Consider the following 24,315-nt stretch of genomic DNA (forward strand, 5'->3'; position numbering starts at 1 on the left):
ACGGGAAGAATGCCAAATAACGTCAACTCGGTTTACGTCCCCATCACTAGTTCCAGCTAAATGATCGAAATTATTCGGTACACGACATGGAGCTGATAGCAATGCGTTACGCCAAGCTAGAATTTGAGTTCGCCTGCTGGAGCAGCTGATTTCGCGATTAACATAGACCTCGCGTCATTTAGGACGGCAGCAACGAATTAACACTTCGGAAAGCGTTGGTGTGCCTGTTTGCTAGTGTCAATTCTATGGTGGGCGCGTTAACACGATGTCGGAGATTTAATAATTTAATTAAAAAAATAGTGATTGAAATTAAGGCGGAATTTCAGTAATTTAATTTACAGCTGATCAGCAAAGCTTATGTATGATTGCTTTAACTTGATGTCTCCTGCTCTTTGTTTTATACATGAATATGCTCAGCCATCTGCCAGATCTGCAATATATTGTCATCGGCAACGGAGGAGACCACCCACGGCTCGCTAGGATGCCACGAAAAGTCCACAACATTTGCGGTGTGGCCAGCATGGATGAAAAGCAGCTCCGGTGAACCATCTTTTGCTTCTTCAGCTGCTTGTTCTTCTCCAATCTATCAGAAGTAATTAATGAAATACAACATTAACATGATAAACTTCACCTCATACAAATTCAAAATTCAGGTACCTTTGTAAGATCCCAAATGATCACACGATGATCTGCAGAGCAGGATCCAAGAATGCCATCGTGGTGCGGTGACCACTGTATCTGATAGATTTCATCTGTGTGGCCTTCGAGAGTGTGCACTTTGGTCTTTAGATTTCGCAAATCCCATAAATTGATTTGCTTATCGCATGATCCAGTAGCAACAAGATATTCGTTTGATGGACAGAAAGCCAGACAATTGACTTCAGCCGAGTGAGCTACTACAGTTGCTGCTGGTGTATTGTAGTTGTCCGACCGCATATCCCAACTTAAAACATCAATAATGAAGATGCAGTCAACACAAAGCGAAATGTTATAAATACTGGACAAATACCAACATGAGTAGTTTTTTGTCATCACCGACGGATCCAATTATCTTCGGATGATGCCAGTGCCATCCCACATCTTCGATCGCATCACTATGACCGATGTATGAGTGCAAAGGCTCCACTGTTTTGCCGCTTTCGCGAAGATCCCATTCGCAGATGATGGCATCATTAGATCCAGAAATAAGGTGATAGGGCTCGTGGGGATTCCAGCACAAGCCAAAACCTTCTTTTGTATGACCCAATAGACGTTTAGTTGGTTCAATACTTCTTCCAGCATCAGTTTTGATTGTCGAGATATCAAACATGTGAACTTCAGCACCCGGAGTTTTCGTTGCCACTATAAGATTATCAGATGGCATACAACGTGCTCGATTGACTTCGCCTTCGTGATTGAAGCTAAGTGACGTCTTGACTTTACGCTCAACTGCATTGTTATAGTCGCCCAACTCTACCAAATATCAAGGAGTTTAATGAAAGTATCAACTTAAAACGACTATGTCCTTGAAATCACCTTTAGTATCCTCATTCCACTTGCAGGCGTCGTCAAGAGGAAGCCACACTTTGGCCTTCATCAATTTATTTTGTTCTGCGCCTGAAGTATTGGTTCCCAGCAAAAGTTCGTACTCACAGAAATCCGACGTGATCTTCGTTCTAAAGTAGCATACAAGATTATCATGAACAAGTGACAATCATTTTCTTGACAAATTAACGCTGTAACAACGCACGGTGCGGAAAGCCATTGGACTGTGAGTGAAGGCCAATCAAGCGAATGGGTGATAACAAGGTCGTATAAAAATGGTGTATTTTTCTTCCACGTTCGATACTCGTCGCTTTCAAGTCGCATATCAGGCTCCACCTTTTCGTCCTCTTCAGTAGTTTCTTCCATGTCACGTGTGAGATCATGAACATGTACCTCCTTATCTGTCGAAGGAAAGGTTAAGGTCTCAGCTTGGTCTGTCATTTTTTTCTAAAAGACGATGACATATTGTTGGTTGATAAAAGACCTAGCATGTACATGTATTGATTTAAGACGAAATTTAGGTCTAGTACAGTTACATGATACGCCTACTCCAGGTCTTCTTCAGCCACCTCTTCCTGCTCCGTCTCATCTTCCTCGTTGTAAATGTTCTCTGCCATTTGCCAAATTTGTAGAACGTTGTCTTCAGCTACTGAGGCTACAACCCACGGGTCATTCGGGTTCCATGAGAAATCGGAAATTTTTGAAGTGTGGCCACCGTGAATGAATAAAAGTTCGGGAGGTCCGTCTTCAGCGTCTTCCGGGGTTTGTTCATCACCAATCTGTACAACACCACAAGGTGACTATTGGCCATTTCGTTTTGAACAATTTTCAATATCAAGTACATACCTTGCTAAGATCCCAAACGTGCAAACGACGGTCAGAAGAGCAGGAGCCCAGAATGGTCTCGTTATGTGGAGACCATTGAATCTGATAAACTTCATCATTGTGGCCCTCAAATGAATGCAGTTTGGCCTTCATGTTACGCATATCCCATAGATTCACGTGCTTGTCGGCTGAGCCCGTTGCAATGAGATACTCACTGAATGGACTAAAAGCTAGGCAATTGACCTCTGCAGTGTGTGCATATACAATCGTTGCCGGTTTGTCGAAGCTCTCTGAGCGCATGTCCCAGCTGTAGTTACATGATTATCATCAGCGAATGCAAACGTCATTACACAAAACGATAACTTACATGAGTAATTTTTTGTCATCACCAACAGAGCCGAAAATCTTAGTGTTGTGCATATGCCACGCGACATCTTCAATCACATCACAATGTCCGCTATATTTGTGCAGCGGCTCCAATGACTTGCCAGCATTGCTAATATCCCACTCACAGATGATTGCATCATCTGAACCAGATATTAGGTGAAAAGGTTGGTGAGGGTCCCAACAGAGACCATACCCTTCTTTTGAGTGGCCCAAAAGGCGATAGTCGGGGTCACAACCCGAGTTCTGCTCGGGTTGTGACGGTCGCTTCGAGATATTAAATACGTGCACTTCTGCATGGGGGGTCTTGGTAGCCACAACTAGCTCATCAGACGGCATATATCGTGCGCGATTAACTTCACCGTCATGGTTGACGCGGATCTTAATGTCCACTTTGCCCGAGACGCCACCAAACCCGCCAAGCTCCTGACTCTCTTCGTCGTACTTACGAGCGTCAATTTCCGTATCTTCAAGGGGTAAACGAACCTCTGCAACCATCAGATAGTTCTGTTCTGCTCCAGACGTATGCGTGCCCAATAGCAGCTTATGCACCGAAAAGTCATCACCTGCTGAGCTATGACCATGTATAAATTTCCATTAGATCCAACCAAAAATGCGTTGCAATGCCATACACATATGCCGTAATATGATTTTAACTTCTAGTTAGGTTACACCTACATGTGAGAGTTTGGTAGCCATTGAACACTAAGTGACGGCCACTCGAGTGCGTGTGTCATCACCAAATCATACAAAAATGGCGTGTTTTTCTTCCAGATCTTGTATTCTTCATTGATAAGCTTCTCTTGCAAAGCCGCATCGTTGGCAGCATTGTCTGTAGAAGTCGATGTTCCCTCAATACGGTCGTTTGAGTCAGCCATTCTAAATGAGCGGGAAAAGAGTGTAAATGATGAGCAGGGAAGGTAGAAATCTCATTGGTTAATTTAATACATCGTTTCTAGACCAAAATGAATCGCAGTATGTATTGTGAGCGAAGCTACGGATATTGTTAACTATCGCATGTAACTTTGTGGTATAGAATTGCAGCTAACTGTTGCAGGAGTGCTGCTGCTATTGGCGATTGTGGGGGTTATCGTGGCATCAGTAGGATACTCAACATCTTGGGGAATATTTGTCTGTATGCCATGACGCCTTATGTGACTGAGCTGCACGACTCTAATTCTATTGTGTTTGGTTGAAGTGTTTCCATACGTGATGCTGCCAATGACAGCAGCAATTTTTTCGACGATGTCGACGGGAGATGGTCTCAGGTGAATTAGCTGAATATAATGATAAATGACGTCTCTTGATAAACATTGTGAGTGTTCTCTAGTGCCTGGATTAGCTTTGGCTGTGTCTTCGAAGCCATTTTGTGGATTTCTACGCTTGCAATCCCATCAATTCTGTATCGAGTTGATGCGGTGAGTTAGTTTCTTTTGCCTTAATTATTGCCTTCGACCATCTCTTTTGATGCGAGTGAACAGATCAACGAATACCAACTTGGCTGGTTACTTGCTTCTGATGTGCTAGTATTTGCGTCATTTATGAGTTTAGCATTGATAAATGGACATTGAAAAATCTTAATAAAATCATTGCTTCATTAATTGTTTAACATTGGCCTTGTACTATAGTCTACAAGCTCATTCTCCTAATGTCAGACACATGCATATATTGAAATCATAGTCATTCAATTGTCGCAACAGAAATTCAAGTTATAAATTGAGGCAGGCACTGCACTAAGTAAACAAATGTGAACATCACTCTTCGTACCTTGTACGGTCCTTGTATATTTCGATCACGAAAAAATGACCAATCATAGCATCGCCCAATTGATTCGCCAGGTCGTTTGTTTTGACCATTACAACCAAGTTTTCAGCATCATACTTCATAGAATTCTACATTATCAAAGAACGCGCAATTGCTCGTCAATGTACGTCTGAATGCTGTCAAATTAGTACAAAACATTGATGACAATGAATGGAATTGTCAAGTGGCTAATTATTGACAAGGATATTCGAGTATTAAAAAAATAGTATTACAAAGTGTTAGCCTTGGTATATGTAGGCTATGACATGCATTGCTAGACAAAAGGTTTTTCATTAACGTGAATGTCAAACAGAATGCTGATCAACTCCAGCCCTATAACCGAATCTCAAGCTGTCCTACATTGAAAAATCGTCAACGACTTTTTACCAAATCGAAGTGAATAACTATAATATTCGTATAATTTCCGTCTTCATGCTTGGATTTGGGGCTCAATTGACACTTGAATTTAAGATGGGTTCCTACCATTACAAAACTAGCAATTTTTCGACTTGCATGTTGTCTTGCCAATTCACTAGATCCAGCGAGTATTGAAAATGCCAACTAAGCGTCGATCCAGCGGACTGCATCAGTGATTCAAGACGATTTATTCTACTTTATTTCTACGTACACCATTATATATAGTGACAGCTGCTCCCATGCATTCAGATACTGTAGCTTCGAGGCACAAGTGATGTAAGTGCACTCTGGTTCCAAGATATCCCGCCAGTGCTGCTTATATCTTTTTTCAAGATCGCATTATAAGGATGAAGGCCAACTTGAAGATCTGAGTCAGTTAAGAATAGTCTGTTTCACATCAATAGCCATAATGTATGAATGACAGGACCCGAACAATGTTGTAGTCGGATCGTGCGAGTTGCAGAACCTTGTCAATTTATTCACTGTACATCTCTTCGAGGATATGTCAAAGCAGCATGAAGCTTTTGAAAGCAGATAAGACACCTTTTAAACAGACATTATAGCAGTTACTGCAAATAGCGAAGTCGATCAGCACACAAACCGGTTGCTCTGTCATTAAATATTCCGCTTGTATCATCTGGACGCGGATTACAATAAGATAAATTCATAACATCAAGACCAAGGGAGCTGCAAATTTTTTTATCAGGAAGTTAGTTCAAATGAATTGTTTGATCTCAACTTAACTCCACCTCATACAAAACTTTTCACCAAGAAGACACACCATCGCAATCTTGTTCTCTACGCGGAACAGGTGTACGCGAAATATACATAATTTGTGATCCACTCGATCATGCACAATCATTTTTTATCCTTCCAAGAAAAAAGTCTGTGTCCCCGATCGAGATGCCTCAGTGGATTAATGAGGCACAATTAATTCAAGGGCCACAACTGCCCCTATAATACATAAATTTAATATGTATTGCCATTTCAATATTGGTGCTTGATTTTCCTAATTGATTTGATGTGCCTGTGTGGTTGCTCGATACTATTTACAGTGATGCGAAGCAGCTTAACAAGCAAATTGGTGGTACAAACTCCGCAAGCGATTAAAACAGTGTCTCCATTTCGGAAGTCTTCCTACCTCCTCTTCTTTCCCTTTCTTCTAATAGGTGCTTCTGATGCTCTGTCCTTTATTGTCGCCTCAGATTCGATCTCGATCGTGCCACCCTGACAAAAAAAAATCTGTTTAGAAACCAGCATACAACAATTACTGTAATTAAGCACCTTGATGTCCTCGCAATGTACACTTTGCTCGACCTTGTTCTGTGTATCAAGATAAAACATTAAATCACGGACCTGGCTTTCTAAATCACCGACGCGCAATGCGGTATCCCGTTCAATTCGGGCATTTGCATCTTCTAGTGCTCGCACTCGTTCCTTCCACTGCTTTTGATTCTCAATCAGCGACTTGTTAAGCTCTCTGTAACACACAAGCCTTTCGTTAGTAACTTGTTGACAGTCAAGAGCCACTCATTAGTGGTATGACCTGACAAAGGTCAACTCTTCCTCAAGCTTCTTGGTCTTTTCCTCTAAAACTAAATTTGTCTTCTTTAGCTGCTTTCGCTCGTGCTCGTGTGCATTCAGCAGCTGTCGACTTTTGCCTTCTTCTACACGCGCAAGCAGCCGTTCGTAATAAAGGCGTTGTTCCTCCAATTGACTAGTACATAGCGAATGTAAGTGAACAAATGGGTCATAAAAAAGTAGTCATGCTTGAAATGAATGACTAAGCAAAACATACCTTTTTAAAAGAAAGTTATACTCGACAGCTAGTTTTTCCAGCTTTCGATGCTCATCTTCTTCATCCTCAGCAGAAGTGGTAGGCGGGCGTTGCGAGCGCTCGCCACTAAGATTGTATGGACTTGGAAACTCCACAAACTTTCCGTCTTGTTTATTCAGAATTAGTCGATGTACGTAACCATCACCAGCGTAGTCCCACACACGTTGCGTCTCTAGTTCAAGTGAATATGTGTGCAAAGTCTCTTGATAATGCTGTTTCGCGTGCTCACCCGAGTAGCGACCACACCCCACATGGCCGCAAATGAGACAGATCCAGAGATGTTCAACTGTGCTACACACTTCACACGAAGAACCAATGTCTCCATGGCTGTACCGACACACGGGACAGCTTGATCCTTCCCACCGAAAGAGACAATCACAATGAAAAGAATGATTGCACAAAGTTGTTAAAATGCCTGACGCTGACGCATCCAATCTATCGAGACACACTGCACACGTTGGAATTTCCGTCATACCATTAGGTGGAGGCGGGAATAATTTCCTCATCTGAGCACTGCTTGCTCGTCTCTCTGACCGTGGACTCAATTGCAATGTAGTCACATCTTCTTTTTCCTGAAATTTTGTCTCCAATGCGTCGCACTCTGACTCGTCTTTGCTGGCCACTGGATCAAACTCGATACTTCTTACAAAGACGATTTTGCATCGCTCCTGCTCAATCGAGTTAAAGTACTTGCCGTTATGGTCCTGTCACACATAACTCGATATCAATACAATACAATACCAGATGCAATAATTCAATTGTAACGTCACCGCAAAAAATTGGTCTGCTCTCTCTTGAGAATTAAACTGCATGAGTGCCATGCAGTTGCTGCGCTCTGGGTCTTTTAGAACGCGTAAAAGGGCTATATCATCTCGAAAGCTAGCCAAGAACTCGAGAATCTCTACGGGTGACATATGCGATGGCACTGTGACAACACAGACCAATGTACTACGCTCGCTCGGTAGTTGTTGGATGGGACTAGCGGATGAAGACGTCAGATAGGATTTATCGGCTCGGTAGAACCGTAATCTACCAGTAATGACGCGCACTTGAGGATTACCGGCTAAGAAAGAAGCACTTTGAAAATCATTGGCATTCTCATGTAATGGTTCTTCGGCTTTGACTTCCTCTTCCTCAACTATATCGGCGGCTTCGACGCGGATTTGAAACATCTCAAAGCGATGAATAATGTGATATTTATTTATGACTGAGAATATAAATCTATAAACTTAGAGTATTTCACAAGCCTTTTGAGATAAAAGGCGCGCCTTTTGCCCCTTGGAGGGTGCTCTTCCATGTTGAGAACAGTACAGCTACTTTTGAGCTGTCTCTTACCGAAACAGGTATTTGTGTAAAGCATCTTTTAAAACTATCGTGTAAGAAATTGCTTAAGTTCGTGGAGGGTCTGTCACGTATCTCGCTATTTGTCTTGTCAGAAGCTTGTCATAGAATCTTCGCGACGGATGTTGTCCCGTGAGCCGGTTTGCCCTTCTCACACTAATTATACTAGCTAAGCAATTCTGCACCTAGCAATCACCATTCGTCATTCGCAGACCCTTTTTACATACAAAAAAGCGCATTGTAATCAACATAAAATTATACACCTAGCTATAGGCGATATCCGACGAAGGCAAGTTGTTTTGACGGGGCCTCGAAAAATTTGATCCTTTCCTATCTGAGTTAATAGCGACAAAGGGTTTGTTTAGCGCACCAGTGACGATATTAACTGCTAGTAAGGCCTCATTTTGTCTATGAACAAATCTATCTCGACACTACTTTCGTCGATAATCCTGCAGAGCACGAGGGATCAAACATAGACGTGTATATTAGACACTTGCAAGCAATGCTAGAGTGTATGCGCTTAGACTGGCGGCTCGCAGTATTTACGATTGAGACCCGACGCAAAGTGTGATTCTCCATTGTGAAGCATGGCTTGCGGGCTGATCTCTCAAAGATAAATGCTAGTGTAAGTTGGCCTGTGCTTCTTGCCCCAGTAAGCAATAAACCTGGCTAACTAATTGCACGAGTGCACGCTGACATGGCACGACTCATTACAAAGATCGTCAGATGGCACTGGTGCATTGCAGAAGATGCAGCCTTCAAACTGTGAATTAAGCTACATGAGTGCCTCGTTTGGTGCCTATCAAATCCGAATCGGCCACTTTATGTCGTCTGTGGCGCTTTTGCTGATGCAATAGACTGTGTTTTTCTCCAAGCTACCTGATGAGCATGAGGTCTGATTTTTGCCAGCCTAAAGCGGCAAGGGAGAACAACCATAACAAATCATTCGCAGCGAAGTATGCCCTCATTAAGTTTGGATGCACCTGCTCGGCTTTAAGCTATCTGTGCGTTCTACACATCATGCGCCGATGTGCAGAGTAATGTCCACACCAAATCCGACAAGGAAAAACGGTCAATATTTTTCTCAAACATACCTTCAAGATGAGATGTAGTCTGAGCTAACTGATTACAGTGACTGATGCGCTTTCGCGCTGCGCCGACTATAAGTGTCAAAATTCACGATGTTGACGTCGCGCGTCGATGAATCGGTTTGAACAGCGCCCGATTCAGACACAACATGTGCTGTGATTCAGAAAGCTTTCTGGCATCAATAAAAAAAAACAATTCTCGATACGTCTGTACAGCTATTCCTTATCCGAAGGCTTACAACTGACCATGATGTGATGTCGCATAATGAGGACCTCAAGTACAGAACACGACACAAGGTAAATAACCCCTCTGGATGGTCACCTCTGCAAACAAAATATGTTTTCCCCAGTTAGGGTGATAACCTGAAGCCCAGCATATATAACTAGGTAATGTATGAGCGCACGTCATCGGCTAAACTCTCGGCGCATATATCGGTAATTTTGGCCGGCCTGCCAGTTCTGACGGGGTGTTAGCAATTATAATCATAGGCTTCAGTTTTGGTCGACCAAAAGACGAAACTAGAAATACCGGCATCGTTGTCTTTGTGAACCGTCTAAGCAAAATGGCTCATTTCGCTGCAGCTAGTAATATTGTAAGCAGTGAGGGACACAGACTATATGCTCTTTGACAAACTTTTTGCCGACATGGCTCGCTGATAGCCATTGTTCCGGACAGAGATCCGCGCTTTACATCAAAGATCGGCAAATCATATTCAAGGTGTTTGGTATAAAACTGGATCTTTCAATAGCCGACCATCTGCTGACAGACAAAACGCGTAAGGCGCGTTCAAATGAAATTTTTTTGAAGCACTTTTGGAGAAAGGCCACGATGCTGCAGAAAGTTGCTATTACGCATTATATTTGCGTCGAACACCATATATGTGTCTACTAATTTTTACCTCATTGTATTTATAGGCTTGTTTAACTTCAATTGATACCACCATAAATTGGTCCAGACCTAGTAACTAAGGAGCTGCAACTAAATCAAAGTTGCTAATATCACATCGTAGCGAAATCACTGATTTTGTCTCATTGAGATGAGTGTCATGCGCCTGACATCCAAGACAAACGAAAATATACATCGATACCAGAGACGACGGAACACACAAATAAGCGTTGTTGTGCAAGATTTATTCGAAAGCAGTTAATACAGCGGAGCTGCCGTAGCACTTTGCTCAGAGGAAGCTAAGATAAAGTCACCGACCTTACATTCTATTTAGAACCAAAACGAGTGTAGCGGATCGCAATCCGCTACCTCTAAGAGTACCCAAAACCTTAACCCAAGGCAAATGTACTCTTTCGTTCGAAAGTATTTATCCGTTTATTTGCGGCAGAGCCGCCTATATCTAGAACCTTAGGTTTCTATTTATTAAATAGTAAAACCTAATCAATATGCATATCCGTCACATGTAGTGCCTATTACGGTGTAGCCACACCATTGTGTGCAATCGACAACTTTGTACGTTCAATGTGATTCACACTTTCATACCCGGGTACGTGTAACCCCGTTATACTCTCCCTATCAAGTTGTGAAGTTACGCGATTCACATTTAATTGTCGCCTCGTACGAGGCTCGCGTGCCTACGATACATTTTTCTCTTGAGAACTGTCTTAATGCATTCTCTGTTCAATGAGCCGTGTTTCTATGACCCAGCCTCGCAGGTTCGGAGAGCGCCCGCGGGCAGAGCCCTTCTTCGTCTACTGAACTCGGTGCATCTCCGGGCAGTACGTCCGCGGCTTCACGGGAAGCGCATTCCAAGCCCTCGGTAACTAGGCGCCACGCACACGGACACGGATTTCCTCGTCGAGTATACGGAGGAAGTTGACTACAAGTCGAATACTACTTCCCAGGATGAGGGAGAAGGAGATTGATGTGATATAACGACGCGACATGAGTCCTGCTCGAGCCTTGCGGACACCGTGTCCGTCTCCCGACCTATCGACTTCCGGGGAAAGTGGTATTACTACCGATCGCCTAGCCGAGGCACATAAGCAGCAGTTGGAGGCTGCCCACAGGGCAGATCTTATGCGCTCGTTTTAAAGCTTGGTTCTAGACCCTCGTGTGGAACACGGCTTCCACTCGGTGGATCCAGCTACTTTAGCCAGAGACGCTATCACTCGATCGTTAGGCGTCTACATAGTCGGGTCCCCGGTCATTACATAAGCCGAGCTTGACCAACGATATTCTTCCTGAGCTCGCTTTTGGCACCTCAAGATTCGCAATGGACAGGTACCGCGCTCGACTTGGGGCTGAAGGTTCCAACCCGCAATGTAGACGATTCCCGTGGTGTTCGCCCCTGGTGAAACCGCTGCAGATGATAAAGAGCTCCTTGAGCGATGGGTGCAGCGGCACCGGAAACTTTCCCCATCGTCTCACTTCCAGCGGAGCAACAAGGAGGTGATCGTGCGCGTAGAATGCCATCTTCGGTTCGAGTTTGCTAAACTCAAGGCACAACATCGAATTTCTACGTATTAACGCCCTGCGACGTATGAATTTATCCATTATGCTCCCACAGGCTCTGTAGTCTCTCACATGGGCGAGTCTGCACTCACAGCAGATCATGACTCTCTAGATTCCCGGGCTACTGCAAAAGAGCGCGGGGCGTGCGACGACGCTGAGCGTCATGATTCCTTTGATCATAAACACCCACGACGTCTGGGCAGCGGCACCTCAAACTCCCACGAATTTGCCGAGTTTGTGTATCCCCGACACTTCACTAGATACGGGGTTTGACCCTGTCAACGACGCCGACCTACACTGCGTTCCAAGTGATAGTGAATGCCACCGTTCTCGTCGAGAAGGGTCAGCGGCCGACAATGACCACTTGTTCGACCGCCGTACGGTGAATCGCGATGCTCTTTGAGCTCTCGAGGCCAAAGGTCGACACCATCGGTGCTCCGCTGAGCATCTTGCCGAGGTTCTCTACCGCTCTGCGGATGACCTCGAGAGCTTGGAGAACGTCACGTTGGAGACTACGCGCTCTGTCGGAGCGACTATTAGCCGCCGAGCAGACGAATGCCTCACTTCGTGCGACAGTGGAGCGCCTGGTGCTGTTGGACAGGGAAATCACTGCACTCCGTACTCAAAACAGATACTGATTCAGATACTGGGTAGCCGAGCGCCTGTGGGCGCCGCCCCGGCATCAGCGCTTCCGCGTTCACTTGCGCTGGATCCCAGTGCGTCTTCAGCAAGCCCACGGGTGGGTGCGCATTCTTCTCGGACGGTCTATTGTATACGCAATGCCCTGCTTAGCCACCACCATAAAAGGTCCGATAAATCGTGGGCGGAGTTTCATCGTAAAGACAGCAGAAACGGCATGTGTAGGAAAAAAGGTTTTAGCACTGAATGAGACCAGGTCTCCGACCTCAAAGTTTTCAGCATTTCTTTTTCCTTTTCCGGCTGAATATTCCTTCTGTGTGTCTTGGCTTTCAGCCATCGCATCGCGAGCGTGTTGTAAAACACTTAGTCTGGTATACAGGATTCTCCGACTTCTTTACGCACGGTATATCAGCTAGCCGCTCGGCTATTCCTGCCCAACAAGCCCTGAGCCATGAAATGGCGGCGTCAGCGGAACGAAATAATTAATCAGCCCGTTCACGTAGAACGGAGTGTAGCCGGTAGCGAATGCACCGCATTGTTCAGAGCGATCTCCACAAGTGGCAGCATGGCGCTCCAGCGCTTCGGAGTCTCGGCGCAGACGCTGCAACGAACGTCTTCAACGACGTGATTCACGCGCTTAGGTTGATCATCGGAATGCGGGTGGTTTGCTGTTGGATATGCAACTAAGTGCCCAGCACCCTGAATATTGTAGACCAAAATTTCCTAGTGAATTTTGGGCCTCTATCAGAGACAATGGACTTCGGGAGTTCATGCTGTCGAAAGACACGATTGACAAACAGCTTTGCTGTGCCAACACCGTCTACGGTGTCAGGCACTGCCGCAAGACGAGCCATGTTGCTCGAACGGTCGACGACGACTAGACCACGACACCCATATTGCCCACCAAGTCCTTCGGCAGGCCAAACACAAAGTCCATACTCATGGACTGCCAACACCCGGAGGGTAGCGGTAAACTGGCCAGCGGCGCCGCCGCATTCGGAGAGAGTTCTACCTTTGGAGACGTCTCACACGTGCGAACATATGTGCTCGTCCGTTTGTACAGCTTGAGTCACCAGTAGTGGCAACTCACAGAGCTGTAGGTCTTCTCACGACGGAGGTGACGACTGAATGGGGTCATAGAAGATACGGTAATATAAATCCTCATCGTGAGGAACCATTCGTGGCATACCCGTTGAATCGTAGCTATATTACAGCAACCCTTTATTCAATGAACATCGGTGCAACCGTGCGCGCAGTCACGACGACAATTTCTTGTCTGAGTCTCTAAACTCCATGCCCCCAAGAGCGCTACGCACATATCATCACCCGCGAATGCGGCGCGGATCACCCCCGTCACTGACGACGTCTCCGTCGTGACATGAGCAAGCTCATAGTCCGGTCTGTGCGCCAACGCATCCGCCAAAGCATTCTGCTTTTCTAGCTTTTCCATCACCTCGAAGTTATATTCTGCAAAGAATGAGAGCCACACCTGACCATCCTCTGCAGGTGCATTCTGAACTTGACAAGTGCATACTTCACCGCAAGTAATTTCTTATCGTAGACTGGTTTGTTCCTCGCCGCAGCCTTAAGCTGGCGAGACTCGAACGCGATCACCCGATCTCGCCTCCTGGCGTCTGTTTGCAGCAGTGCACAGCCAATGGCAAAGTCTAAAGCGTCACCTACGACCCTAAAAGGACGATCGGGACCCGGCAACGCCAGTTTTGGTACATGAAAGAGGCTGTCTTTGACCCTATCAAAAGCCTTCCGATGCTCGGTGTCCTAATACTGTTTCATATCCTTCTTAAGGGGATATGACAATGGCCGTGCCATTTCGCATAATTTGCATTATACCTGTGCAAGTAGTTGGCAAGACCAACCCACTAGCGCAAGTCTTTTCGGTTCTTTGAAACCGGCCAGTCCACAATGACCTTGACCTTAGCTGGATCCACTCGAAGGTCACTCCATCCAATGAAGCACTAAAGAAGGAGATCCCTTCGGGGTTAAAGATGCATTTAGCAGCATTAGCATACAGTTTATTTGTGCGCATGCACTCGAGCATCGCTCTGAAATGAACGATGTGATTCGCTACATCTGTCCTCCCGTACCCCGGACGACCGTGGACGAAGAGTATGTGTGGGCGTACGCCCGGTGGAGCCTGAACAACTGCGTCACAAGACGATTAAATGTTGCTGGTGTATTTGACAGCCCTTGAACATCACCAGTCACTCCCAGGGATGCCGCTCAAGGTACAACCTTGAGAGCGAGTGATATTCTGCTGTCGCGGTCAGCAGAATATCACTCGCTCTCATGAGCAATTCGTAATACCCATCGATCAAGTTGAGTGCACTATACTTTGTATATCCAGTCATGTTGTTTTGAAGAATATCCTTCCCAGGAATCGGTGTATGTGCCGGAAGGGTGACAGTGTAGAGCATTTGTAAGCGTGAACAATACGCTACTTGCCGTTTGGCTTCCGCACACAAAACGTGGGTGTCCAATAGGGAGACTTGCTCTCACGCGCCATTCCTATGTCGTGCCCTGCACGGAAGAAGACGTCAACGACGTCACACTGTTCCTAGGGCAGGGGACATTGGCGTGTTTTAAAGTTTTTGATTCCTAGATTCAGGTCGATCTAATGACGCACAACTCGGTTTTAAAGATAGAACCGACGGCGGATTTTTGAAGACGACGTCTTGAATTCCTTATCTAAAAAATAAGAATGGAATTGATGGATCTTTCAGCATCGACAATCTACTTCGTGCGTTCAGCATTCTCTTAGTGTTCTCCGGGACAGCTTCATCCGGAAGCGACGACGAGTATATCTCCTCGTTCGGCCTTATAATGACCGTCTCGGCCTAATTGCCTGCCTTAAAGACACCACTAAACTCTTCAAAGGACATCTTGTCCAGCTCAGGAAGAGCATCCACCGCGGAAATAGCCTCGAGGAAGACGTCGCCGTCTTCCTCCCCCGTCATACCGTTGACGAGGGTGTATATCGTAGACACACCCTTGATCAGTGTGACGCTTTACGTCTCGCGGATTATCATCGGCGTCGCCGTTGACTCCCGCCGGAGAGATATTACGTCTCGGCGAGACCTGTGGGAACACGCACTCAGTGCCGTGCAGCGTCCCCACTTCCCGTCCCATCGGATCCCTCGATGTTATTAGCAACATACAACAAAGCGCTGATGGCTCCGCAGTCTTCGTCCAGTGGATAACGTGCCACTTCACGCACATTTGAAGGGCCTTGCCCAAAATGCCTTGGACCTCGTCCGACCATGTGACTCTAGGCATGCAGCTACTGCTGTGATAATTGAGCAGTGCTCAGTGGGTTGCGTACCACTCCACGTTCAGCCCGCGAGCCGTGCACGGAACTCCTGTCCAATACACCTTTGGTGTTCGACAACTCGGATATTCCGATCTCTGGCACGTTGACCGCCCCGATCCAGTGCCCGCGCCGATAGCGCTTCGACTTCCTAGCAGGGGTGGGTTCATGACTCAACAGCACTCCACCAGAAGACGTGTGCGTAGCACCCAAGGTCTTCGACCTCCAATCAATCCATGGATCATGGTGTGCCAACCATGCCATACCAAGGATAAGGTCATACCTTGAATTCAAGTCTAAGGCTAAACACCGTTCCATGCTATTCAAGTCAAGAACTTGACACCAAGGTCCACAGGGACCTCATGTCAAGACTTCAATGTATGTCCGGACAATACAGCGCAGGTATGGAGTAACTTTGTTAAACACCGTTCACTATAGTAGGTTCTAGCTACTTTTGAAGAGCTCTCGCTTTTAATACTATAATGCACGAGATCTTAGGTAACCAGTTACTTGAAGTTAGCCGCACTGATTCCGCTAGCTTTGTGACCGGAGTAGTCCCATACTTTACGAGCAGCAGGCGCTCTCTCCGAGGTCGCATTTCTCAACGCATATGCTCCACGGGATGGTAAAGCTCGCCAATGTAATCCTGAAGATCCGTTGGTTGTCTTAACTGCGTCCGTGAGATTCTTAACGCACGACCCATCATTTGGCCTCTTTGTTGGCCAACCCCAAAAGAGAATCGTTTATCCTTATACCAAGTTCATACCCTCGAGGTTCTTCTCGGAACGATCCAGGCGGGTGGGCTATCCAACCTTCAGGATAGCTTGAGGCCTTTGACCGTCTTGATCACGATGCGGCTACTCTAAGCCAACAAAGGTGTACCACATTAGCTTGCACGCTTAAGGGCGGGACGTTGTCGCCCTCAATGACAAAGTACGCGATTAATATTCACTTCATCTCTTGTTTGGAGGTTAGTATATCCGACTTCCACCTTCGTAAGCCAGAGCTACTATTTACCTATTCAAGGCAATACTCAATTAGTCCATAGCCTATTTGCTTCGAACAATTTAAGACTTACAGTACAATCCTCTTGACTGTCAGCCTGAGAAGCTAAGCAGCAAAACCAAGCAGGCTTGGTACTTGCTTGCATTTTGTTGAATGGTTTGACACCGACTTGAGCTAGTCAAAAAGCTTTGACGGTTCACAGCTAACAAAGATTTGATTGAGGTGTGGCTTTCGTTTAGTAATCTTGACCAAACCAACCTCATTCATAGGTTGGGAGAGCCTACTGTGAAGGATGACTGATCCACTGAAATAACTATATTTTAGTTTTGCTGTAATTTTTTCCACCATTTTGGTTGTCTATTCTGGGTCCTTGTGGCACGGTTGATCACGTTCGCTGCTGTCAATGATAGCTGACAGTTGTTTTTTGCTAGGTACCTGGAGAAAAGTGCTTAAGGGCTTTCCGCATTACATCAAAGCCATCGTGAATATCATGAGTGTTACTATGAGTATTGAATGTTCTCATACACTTTCATTTCAGGGATAAATCTTGTATCTGCTCAAACCGCATTTTGAAAACTACTTGAACCATCAGTAACTGCTTAAATCGTATTTGTGGCGCCTCAGCGCATAAAAGCGCAGTGTTTACGGTTTAGTATTTTCTATAGTTAATTCGATAACTTGACTTTAGCGTCTTTGCTTGCGAATAGAAAGTTTACACAACGACGTTACCGAATTAAAAATTGTATCTTTTTGTGTGATTGACAAATTTTGACTTCAATATTCATCATGAGTCGACAAATGTTAGCTAATGCATTATTCTGCTATCGTGAAGCAGCTACGACACGCAGAATTCACTTTATCAATGCAAAGTGATATGTCGCATAGACTGACGAACATCTGAGTATTCGTTGAACCGTAAGTGGAAAAGAGATTCTCGTCCACAACAACGCTTGGTCACAATGGCTTAGACTCGAGCAAGTACACTCGGAAGTCCCGCGCGCATAATTAATCGCGGGGAGCTCTTTGGTATGCATGTAGGATTTGTCTCGACAGCACGTATTAAATTTAGATCACTCTATTTTTCTCGTGTCTTCTTTCCAGGCTGCAAAACGCGCGGCCAATAGTATACGACGCTGAAAGTTTACTTTGTCCATCAAAGGCAGGGCAAGTACTTAGTGTGAGCCCGCCATGGCGCCCACAAACGCATCCAAAAATGTGCCTCCAACGCAAATTCAAGTCCGTTATCTTCAAGTCAGCGAGGGGCTTTGCAAAGCAGGCGTACCCTATACTGTGATTGTATGCGAATAGTTGGCTGATTTCATCCAATCAATCAGGGAATTTCTATGGCCGAGCCACAGACCATACTCTAATAATCCTTTTCTTCTCGAGATCCCAAACAAAAAAGCCAACTTTCCCCTTCGCTCGAGACGACGAAGATCGGGATTTCAACGTACTGCTGAAGGTGTACGTTGATAGACACTACTTTTGCACAATACCCAGAGGACATTTTTATCGTGAGAAGGTCTTCTATCCGAATGTGTAGCTTTTCAAGGGTGGGTATGCACTATTGGGTGACCGATAGCTCATGCATCGGCTTGCTTGCAGAGCCTTGAGCCATCATTGGTGCAGTGCTTTCTCCCTCTCACGACTGCAAACACTTGTCAAAAATGCGTGAAGTACACCTCAATAGCCAGTTGCTTGTTTATCAGCTGAGGGATGTATAAGTGTATCATCAAAGTACGTTTGTGCAAAAGATCTAAGTAACGGTGTCAGCAAATATTGAAAATGGCAGGGCGTTGGTAAAATACTTTGACATTACTTGCCGCTTCCACAGCACGCCGCTAATTGTGCTTTTTGCTGTGATGTAATGTGTGACCGTTGTATCTAGATCCGGAGATTTCCATTGACCAGCTCAAGTGCAATGCGCATCATCAAGACAGGCTTCTCAACAACTTATCATATAAGGAATCCTGTATAAGAGCTCCAGCAGCAGCACTGCGGACAACCTCTGAAGCATTTATTAGGTGAACGCTTTGTGGTTGGTTCTGGAACATTCGCCGCAGCTTATGCGCTTGCAGCCGGGCAAGCTTGGATTGCCGAGTAACGTCCAGCCCTTTAGTTGCAAGCTGGGCACCGTCGTGGGATCCACTGCGGGGGTATTGTAACACTATTATCCATAGAGAATGTGCGTGGAGTTTGTCGCTCGCGCAAAGGAGAGGCAAGGTGTAAATAGATCCTCAATCTACACATAAAGCTAGAACGACTGTACCGTTTCCGATCGCTCGGTGAAAATAAATGCTCCGAGTTTGGGATTGAGAGTCACTGTGACACTCTCAGTCAACCTCAACCGCCTCGCTGAGAAAAGCCTGAAGATCGTCGGCCACGATTACAACATCATTCCAAGTGGCTTGTTAAACCATGTGTGCACAATATGGACAGAAACCGCCATCGGACACTATGACCACTAAGCCAGGCGCAATTAGGTGCATCAGAAGAGAAGGGCTCCAAGCGCAGTGGATGCTCAAAGAGTTCTCGCTTTTGCGCGATGTCAACAAAAAGATATGTGTGACCCTTGCGCGGTTTAATTCGGGTTTATGAAGGGTGTCTTCGGAAACGGGATGTACAACATATACGTACACGTAACAGTATCGTCCCTATTAAAATCAATGCTCAAAAGTACAAATCCAAGGGTCATAATGAGAGTCTAATTAGGATTGGGATGGGTGAGGTTGCTGAGACATCATACAAGAGAAGGCCATGAAACGCGTGCTACTAGCCTCACGCTATGGTCTTGATATGTAATATAGCTGTTTAGCAGTGGGTCAAACTAAACTAAATCTGAATATATGCCACACTTTTATATGTAAAGCAAAATGGCATCTGATTATTTGCGAGACTCTCGGTTCTGCTCCTGGATGAAGTACATGAACACAGCTCTATAATTGTTTGCTAACAGGACCCCAAAAGTCGAGATTTCCTCTTTCCGATGGGCTCGGCAATGGTTGCAATCTGAGATAATTATATCATCATGCTTTGTCAGCCCTAGCAATCAAGCAAAATGTGCCATTTTTTATGTAGAACTCCTCAACAGCATTTATATGAAGCGACCGCGGGGCTGATGTGAGATTCTTTCACCCCTTGGGTAAGCTGCGCTGGATAATGCACACACTCGTGTATAAATATTATTAAATTCCACTGTTCTTCAACACCACCACGAGTGGCTCTGGTTGGTGTGAGTTATCGATTTGATTCATTCTGTCCGGCTTCATTTTACAGCACAACTTTCATACTTCACCTCACCGAGATTTAGCGTCAGGAACTGAGTCCGCGATGTCTTGGCTTAAGGCCATGATGCGCAAATGCAACATGCAGATGCCACAGGAGCGCATGAATATGCACTAGATTTACTTTTCACAATCATTGCTGATCAACTCAACAATACTAAGCTGTACTTCGCTACGCGGGATCGCCAACAGTCGCAGCCAAAAACGAGTTAAGCTGCACGTAACATACCTCGAAGAGAATGCGAACAAATCTCGTGTTTGATGTAGGCTGATCAAAGGCGTTCTACGATCCCACTCTTACAAATCCTCCAGGGCTATGTTGAAAGCGAAGCAAAGTATCACTCGCCCCCCTATTTCTATGCTACGTTTTTGGCCTACAGAAGCAAACCGGTTTTCAGCCGCTTGAGGTGTTTTAACCGATCGGTATGGTTGTCAGCTTCAAAAAGCATATCAAAAAAATGAATCTGATCAGCTACAGCCGCACGCTGAGACTCTCAAAAGAGTCTGTAATTTGCCATACCGGAGCAAGCTTACCACGAGAGGGTGGCCCTCCACCGGCTCTGCACAATGAGAAAGGGGTAGCCCACTAATATGTCAAATTGTATACAATCACGTTCACCATGAATTAGCAGGATCCAAGAGGCGAGAGGGATGCCTCCCATCCGAGAGCTTTTAAGAGCTCAATCTTTCTCGTCGGCAAGATTGCCTTGGCACTGTAATCGCTTAACGATATCACTATATTCTGACATAGTATCCAGAAGAGAAGACAGCTGCACAGGGCAACGCGTCTTCCACTTGCCGTTGGATATCGGATTTTTTTAGGCTTTCACTTTGTTCGTAGCCTTGATAAAGATGTCCCTGAAAAGATGGGCAGGGCTGCTTACTGCAGTTACATGAGGTGAGGGTAAGTACCACCTCGACGTTTACGTCATAATTTGTTCCTTGTAAAACTATGCGTTGAGCGATGCTCTAATGGTATGGAGAAGACTTTCGCTGTGGAGTTTGCAATTGCATGCTGGTACCAATGGATGCAATGGAGGAGACGGTATAATTGGGCTCTCCTAGAGTGCTATCATAGCGCAGTATTCAGAGAAGACAAACTGACTGTGACACTAACAGAGTTCTGGAATCATGACAGGACACTCTAATATGTTGCACCTATGCATTACCTAACTATCCTAAGAAGCACCAAAGGTGGTGGGTCATCATGAAAATACTCGCTTAAGATGCGGGTGGCGAAGCGTTTTATATAATAAGTTCGGGGACGCGTTAGCTGCTAGCCCTGAGCTAAGCATTACATGGATTAAGTGGCTCATAAATATAGCTGCACTTGATGAATGCCTTTGCAAGCTTATCCTTATCTTTTCGTGTAACTCCAGCGCGACGCCTAATGACATCGCGCAAGGGAATGACACCCTTTTATAGATTAAATTTACATTAAGCACTCTTGAAACCGAGTCACGAGAAATGCTTATAACTCGAGATGCTCTCGGCTTCGCCCTTGGGTGGAGTGACAGATGAATTCCTTGTGTGTTACAGACGCGGACTTGTAGAATCAGTGATTTATCGCTTGGCAACCCCGTTGCACACGTTTAATTATTCGTACCTATCAAGTCACCATTTTCGTAATGTGGTGGCGTCAAATTTCCATGCTGCTTACGGACATGCAGAGTTTTACGGCCAGGTATACCATCGCCGTGCTCGAAAATCCACTTGATTGCCTCTTTTTTACTTGGCGCATGACTCTCATAATGGATCAGCTGTCTGAAATTTGTATCTCGGCTCTTCGTTTGCTTCTGTAAACATCTTCTTGCCTTGAATTACTTCATCAAATTCAAAGGTCACTTACTCTAAAAAGTGCGAGGAGCTTTTTAACAAATATCAAGGAGCTGTAGAGCATCAAAGTATCATGGAGTATTACAAAATTAATGCGAACTGTGCGAATTGGAAAATACTCATGACATCGCCCAGCTTAAAAACATTCGGGACATCCGAAGTAGCTAGTACTGGATACTCTCGACAGTTTTTGGTATGCGAGCGAATCTCTTCTATTTACAGTTTTATGTCAATAATGAATCCTTTTTGCCCAAACTATATTTCTCCTGATTTCAGTCTGCTTCCCTTTTCTTCCACACAATGTATATCTGCCGCAGAGCCTCACAAAACCGCAACTAGATCATCCATCAACTAGAGATATTACATGTTGCTTCTTGTTGTATCTCCGTTAGCTTTTAAGGCAACACGGCTATATTTTTCTAATTGCTGCCGCATTCCATTTGTTCGAACCGGATGTGTGAGATAACACTGACGACACATTTTCAACATATGTTTTAAAAGAAAACCTAATGGTGACAACAAATTATGTCTAAAACTGATCAGAGAAGACGGCATACGAAAATTAAGAAGTACAGTCTTCGGGCAGAAATGTTAATTTTAAAGTATTTCAGTTGTATACAACACCAATGAAAAAAGAGTGTGTGTACAAAGCATTGTATACAGCGCACATAGTTACACATCCTCGCGGATTTCATGGTCTTAAATAAGGTTGTCCGAGTGAGTCTCCATCGACAGCCTCGTGCGACTTCGATAAGACATCGGCACGGCTACTTCCTGTCGGTGACTGAGTGGATACGGTGGATTTGGTCTGACCAAGAACGTCTTCCTTGTCTAGTCCAAATGAATCGCGTGACTCGAACCCATTTAAGCAAGATGAAGATGCTTGGGCAGCATGCATGAGCTTTGCTGGAAGGGGTGTCATAAGCTTGGTGGAACTCTCTGTCACAACGTTTTCAAATTCTTTCGCATGGCGTGATTGGAGCTGCGCAAACTCCAAAAATAGTTTTTGGAGCTCAACAGCCTTTTGCCCACGAAAACGTGCAACCTCGCGCATCACACGCGCATGCACACGTTCAAAATCATCTTTTGCAGCCACCAATTCATTGCTCAGTCGAGTAGCTGAGGGCGAGTCCGGGCCGTCACCGCTCACAGCTTTGCGGTGTGCCGCCAGCTGTGCTTGGTACAGGTAACGACGGTCTTCACGGACCGCCAGTGCTTTCCGTACAGCTTTGATCCAGCGCGCAATGTCATCGATACTGGCAGAGAAAGCCACAAGTTCTGCGTCCATCTGGCGCGCACGCGTGTCTAGGATAGCCAGTAGGGCTGTGTAGTAAGACGTAGGCATCTCATTGTTCTCTTCTTCCGCGTCCGCTACCCAGTTAAGACACTCGATGAGATCACAGTGAGCGCCGGCTGCAAGCTTGTTCTGCTGGCTGGCCGCGCGTACCTTGTTTTTCAGTGACTTCATCTGTGTGTACAGCTTGGACACATATTTCACGACCTTTGTAAACTCAGGATCTTCAATAATACCGTTGTTATCGCCGTCTTCACTATTGCGAGGACCAAAGAGGTTAAGTGTGTCATTCTCCACCATACGCTGGTATGTCTTGCCCCACCAATTGTTCAGCTGCTGTGTATGCTGCACCACTGATGCCATAGACGTGGCGTTGAACGAGTTGGCGCGTTGAGACTCGGCCTTTAGTGCTGTGAGTTCTACGACAGAGCATTCGAGGAAGCTATGAAAAAAGTTGGAATTTCGAAGTTCGTCATGTTGGGCAACTTTGAGCAAGAAGCGTTCGAGGCCAGCACGGCGATGTTCAAGGAATTCAGATCCCTGAAGTAGCCCCACGACTTTGGCTGGTAGCGGAGGAATCACGTAACCCGCACATTGTTTGGACATCTGTTGGTGCAGCCATAAGAAATCCGAGTAGCGGCGATCCACCTCTATGTTACCAGCCGATGAGACCTTGTACACATAGTACGAGTTGACTCCCTCACCCACCTTGCCGGCGTTGCCTACGGTGATCTTCACTTCGCTGGGGTTGATGTTTAGGTCCAAAGCGTTCATATTGTCTGGTTATGCGGGAGAGTTGTTCGTGCTTCTTGGAGTAATTTGCAGAATGAAAAGCACGGCTGACCTGGCACCTGACTGACAAGGTTATTGTGTGAAACGGACGGCGCGAAAGGCCATAGGGCGGAATCCTCATCAATTTCTTCTTACAACCAGACATCCCAATGATGAATTTCATACTGTATATTTGAACACAATTCTAAATTTTGAGTATTATTATTTTATTACACTTAATAAATAATAGTCTGTCTGAGAGTAGTCAAACGAAAAGGAAAGGAATAAGTTACTCATCACAATACCACAAAGTTTTCAACCTCCTTCCCACAAAGTCAATATTTTCCTTATTGTTCAATTATTTAGAAACCAGGATTGATTTTACTGTATCAGCTCGAATGTCTGATTCCTGAGATAACCCCACAGCTGCAATAGTTCAACGGCTCACCGTCGATTGCACACAAGAGATTGTCCACAAAAG

At 45.4% G+C, this 24,315-nt stretch overlaps 6 protein-coding genes across 6 annotated transcripts; 2 read left to right on the forward strand and 4 right to left on the reverse strand.

The window, feature by feature from the left end:
• Positions 1–397: 397 nt before the first annotated feature.
• On the reverse strand, positions 398–1,965 carry PHALS_11467 (histone-binding protein rbbp4; the record flags this gene model as incomplete). The annotated part of the gene is made up of 5 exons (XM_024725937.1): positions 398–583; positions 658–943; positions 1,014–1,452; positions 1,516–1,655; positions 1,730–1,965. The coding sequence occupies 5 exons, from the start codon at positions 1,963–1,965 to the stop codon at positions 398–400; spliced, it is 1,287 nt and encodes a 428-aa protein (XP_024571965.1).
• Positions 1,966–2,069: 104 nt separating this feature from the next.
• Positions 2,070–3,611, reverse strand: PHALS_11468 (histone-binding protein rbbp4; the record flags this gene model as incomplete). The annotated part of the gene is made up of 4 exons (XM_024725948.1): positions 2,070–2,303; positions 2,371–2,656; positions 2,717–3,307; positions 3,412–3,611. 4 exons carry the CDS (start codon positions 3,609–3,611, stop codon positions 2,070–2,072), a joined length of 1,311 nt encoding a protein of 436 aa, XP_024571966.1.
• An 87-nt stretch (positions 3,612–3,698) lies between these two features.
• Positions 3,699–4,304, forward strand: PHALS_11469 (Vacuolar protein sorting 55; the record flags this gene model as incomplete). The annotated part of the gene is made up of 5 exons (XM_024725959.1): positions 3,699–3,708; positions 3,770–3,868; positions 3,932–4,001; positions 4,064–4,151; positions 4,215–4,304. 5 exons carry the CDS (start codon positions 3,699–3,701, stop codon positions 4,302–4,304), a joined length of 357 nt encoding a protein of 118 aa, XP_024571967.1.
• Positions 4,305–5,021: 717 nt separating this feature from the next.
• Positions 5,022–7,962, reverse strand: PHALS_11470 (conserved hypothetical protein; the record flags this gene model as incomplete). The annotated part of the gene is made up of 9 exons (XM_024725970.1): positions 5,022–5,097; positions 5,165–5,275; positions 6,095–6,180; positions 6,238–6,433; positions 6,500–6,670; positions 6,752–7,494; positions 7,561–7,669; positions 7,732–7,768; positions 7,824–7,962. The coding sequence occupies 9 exons, from the start codon at positions 7,960–7,962 to the stop codon at positions 5,022–5,024; spliced, it is 1,668 nt and encodes a 555-aa protein (XP_024571968.1).
• A 9,875-nt stretch (positions 7,963–17,837) lies between these two features.
• On the forward strand, positions 17,838–18,122 carry PHALS_11471 (uncharacterized protein; the record flags this gene model as incomplete). The annotated part of the gene is made up of 2 exons (XM_024725981.1): positions 17,838–17,885; positions 17,958–18,122. The coding sequence occupies 2 exons, from the start codon at positions 17,838–17,840 to the stop codon at positions 18,120–18,122; spliced, it is 213 nt and encodes a 70-aa protein (XP_024571969.1).
• Positions 18,123–22,460: 4,338 nt separating this feature from the next.
• Positions 22,461–23,837, reverse strand: PHALS_11472 (sorting nexin 1 sorting nexin 2 vacuolar protein sorting protein 5; the record flags this gene model as incomplete). Its single annotated transcript, XM_024725992.1, has 1 exon — positions 22,461–23,837. The coding sequence occupies one exon, from the start codon at positions 23,835–23,837 to the stop codon at positions 22,461–22,463; it is 1,377 nt and encodes a 458-aa protein (XP_024571970.1).
• Positions 23,838–24,315: the final 478 nt, after the last annotated feature.

This window comes from Plasmopara halstedii (genome assembly GCF_900000015.1).
Source record: "Plasmopara halstedii genome assembly, contig: Scaffold_54, whole genome shotgun sequence".
In the NCBI taxonomy this organism is placed as follows: domain Eukaryota; phylum Oomycota; class Peronosporomycetes; order Peronosporales; family Peronosporaceae; genus Plasmopara; species Plasmopara halstedii.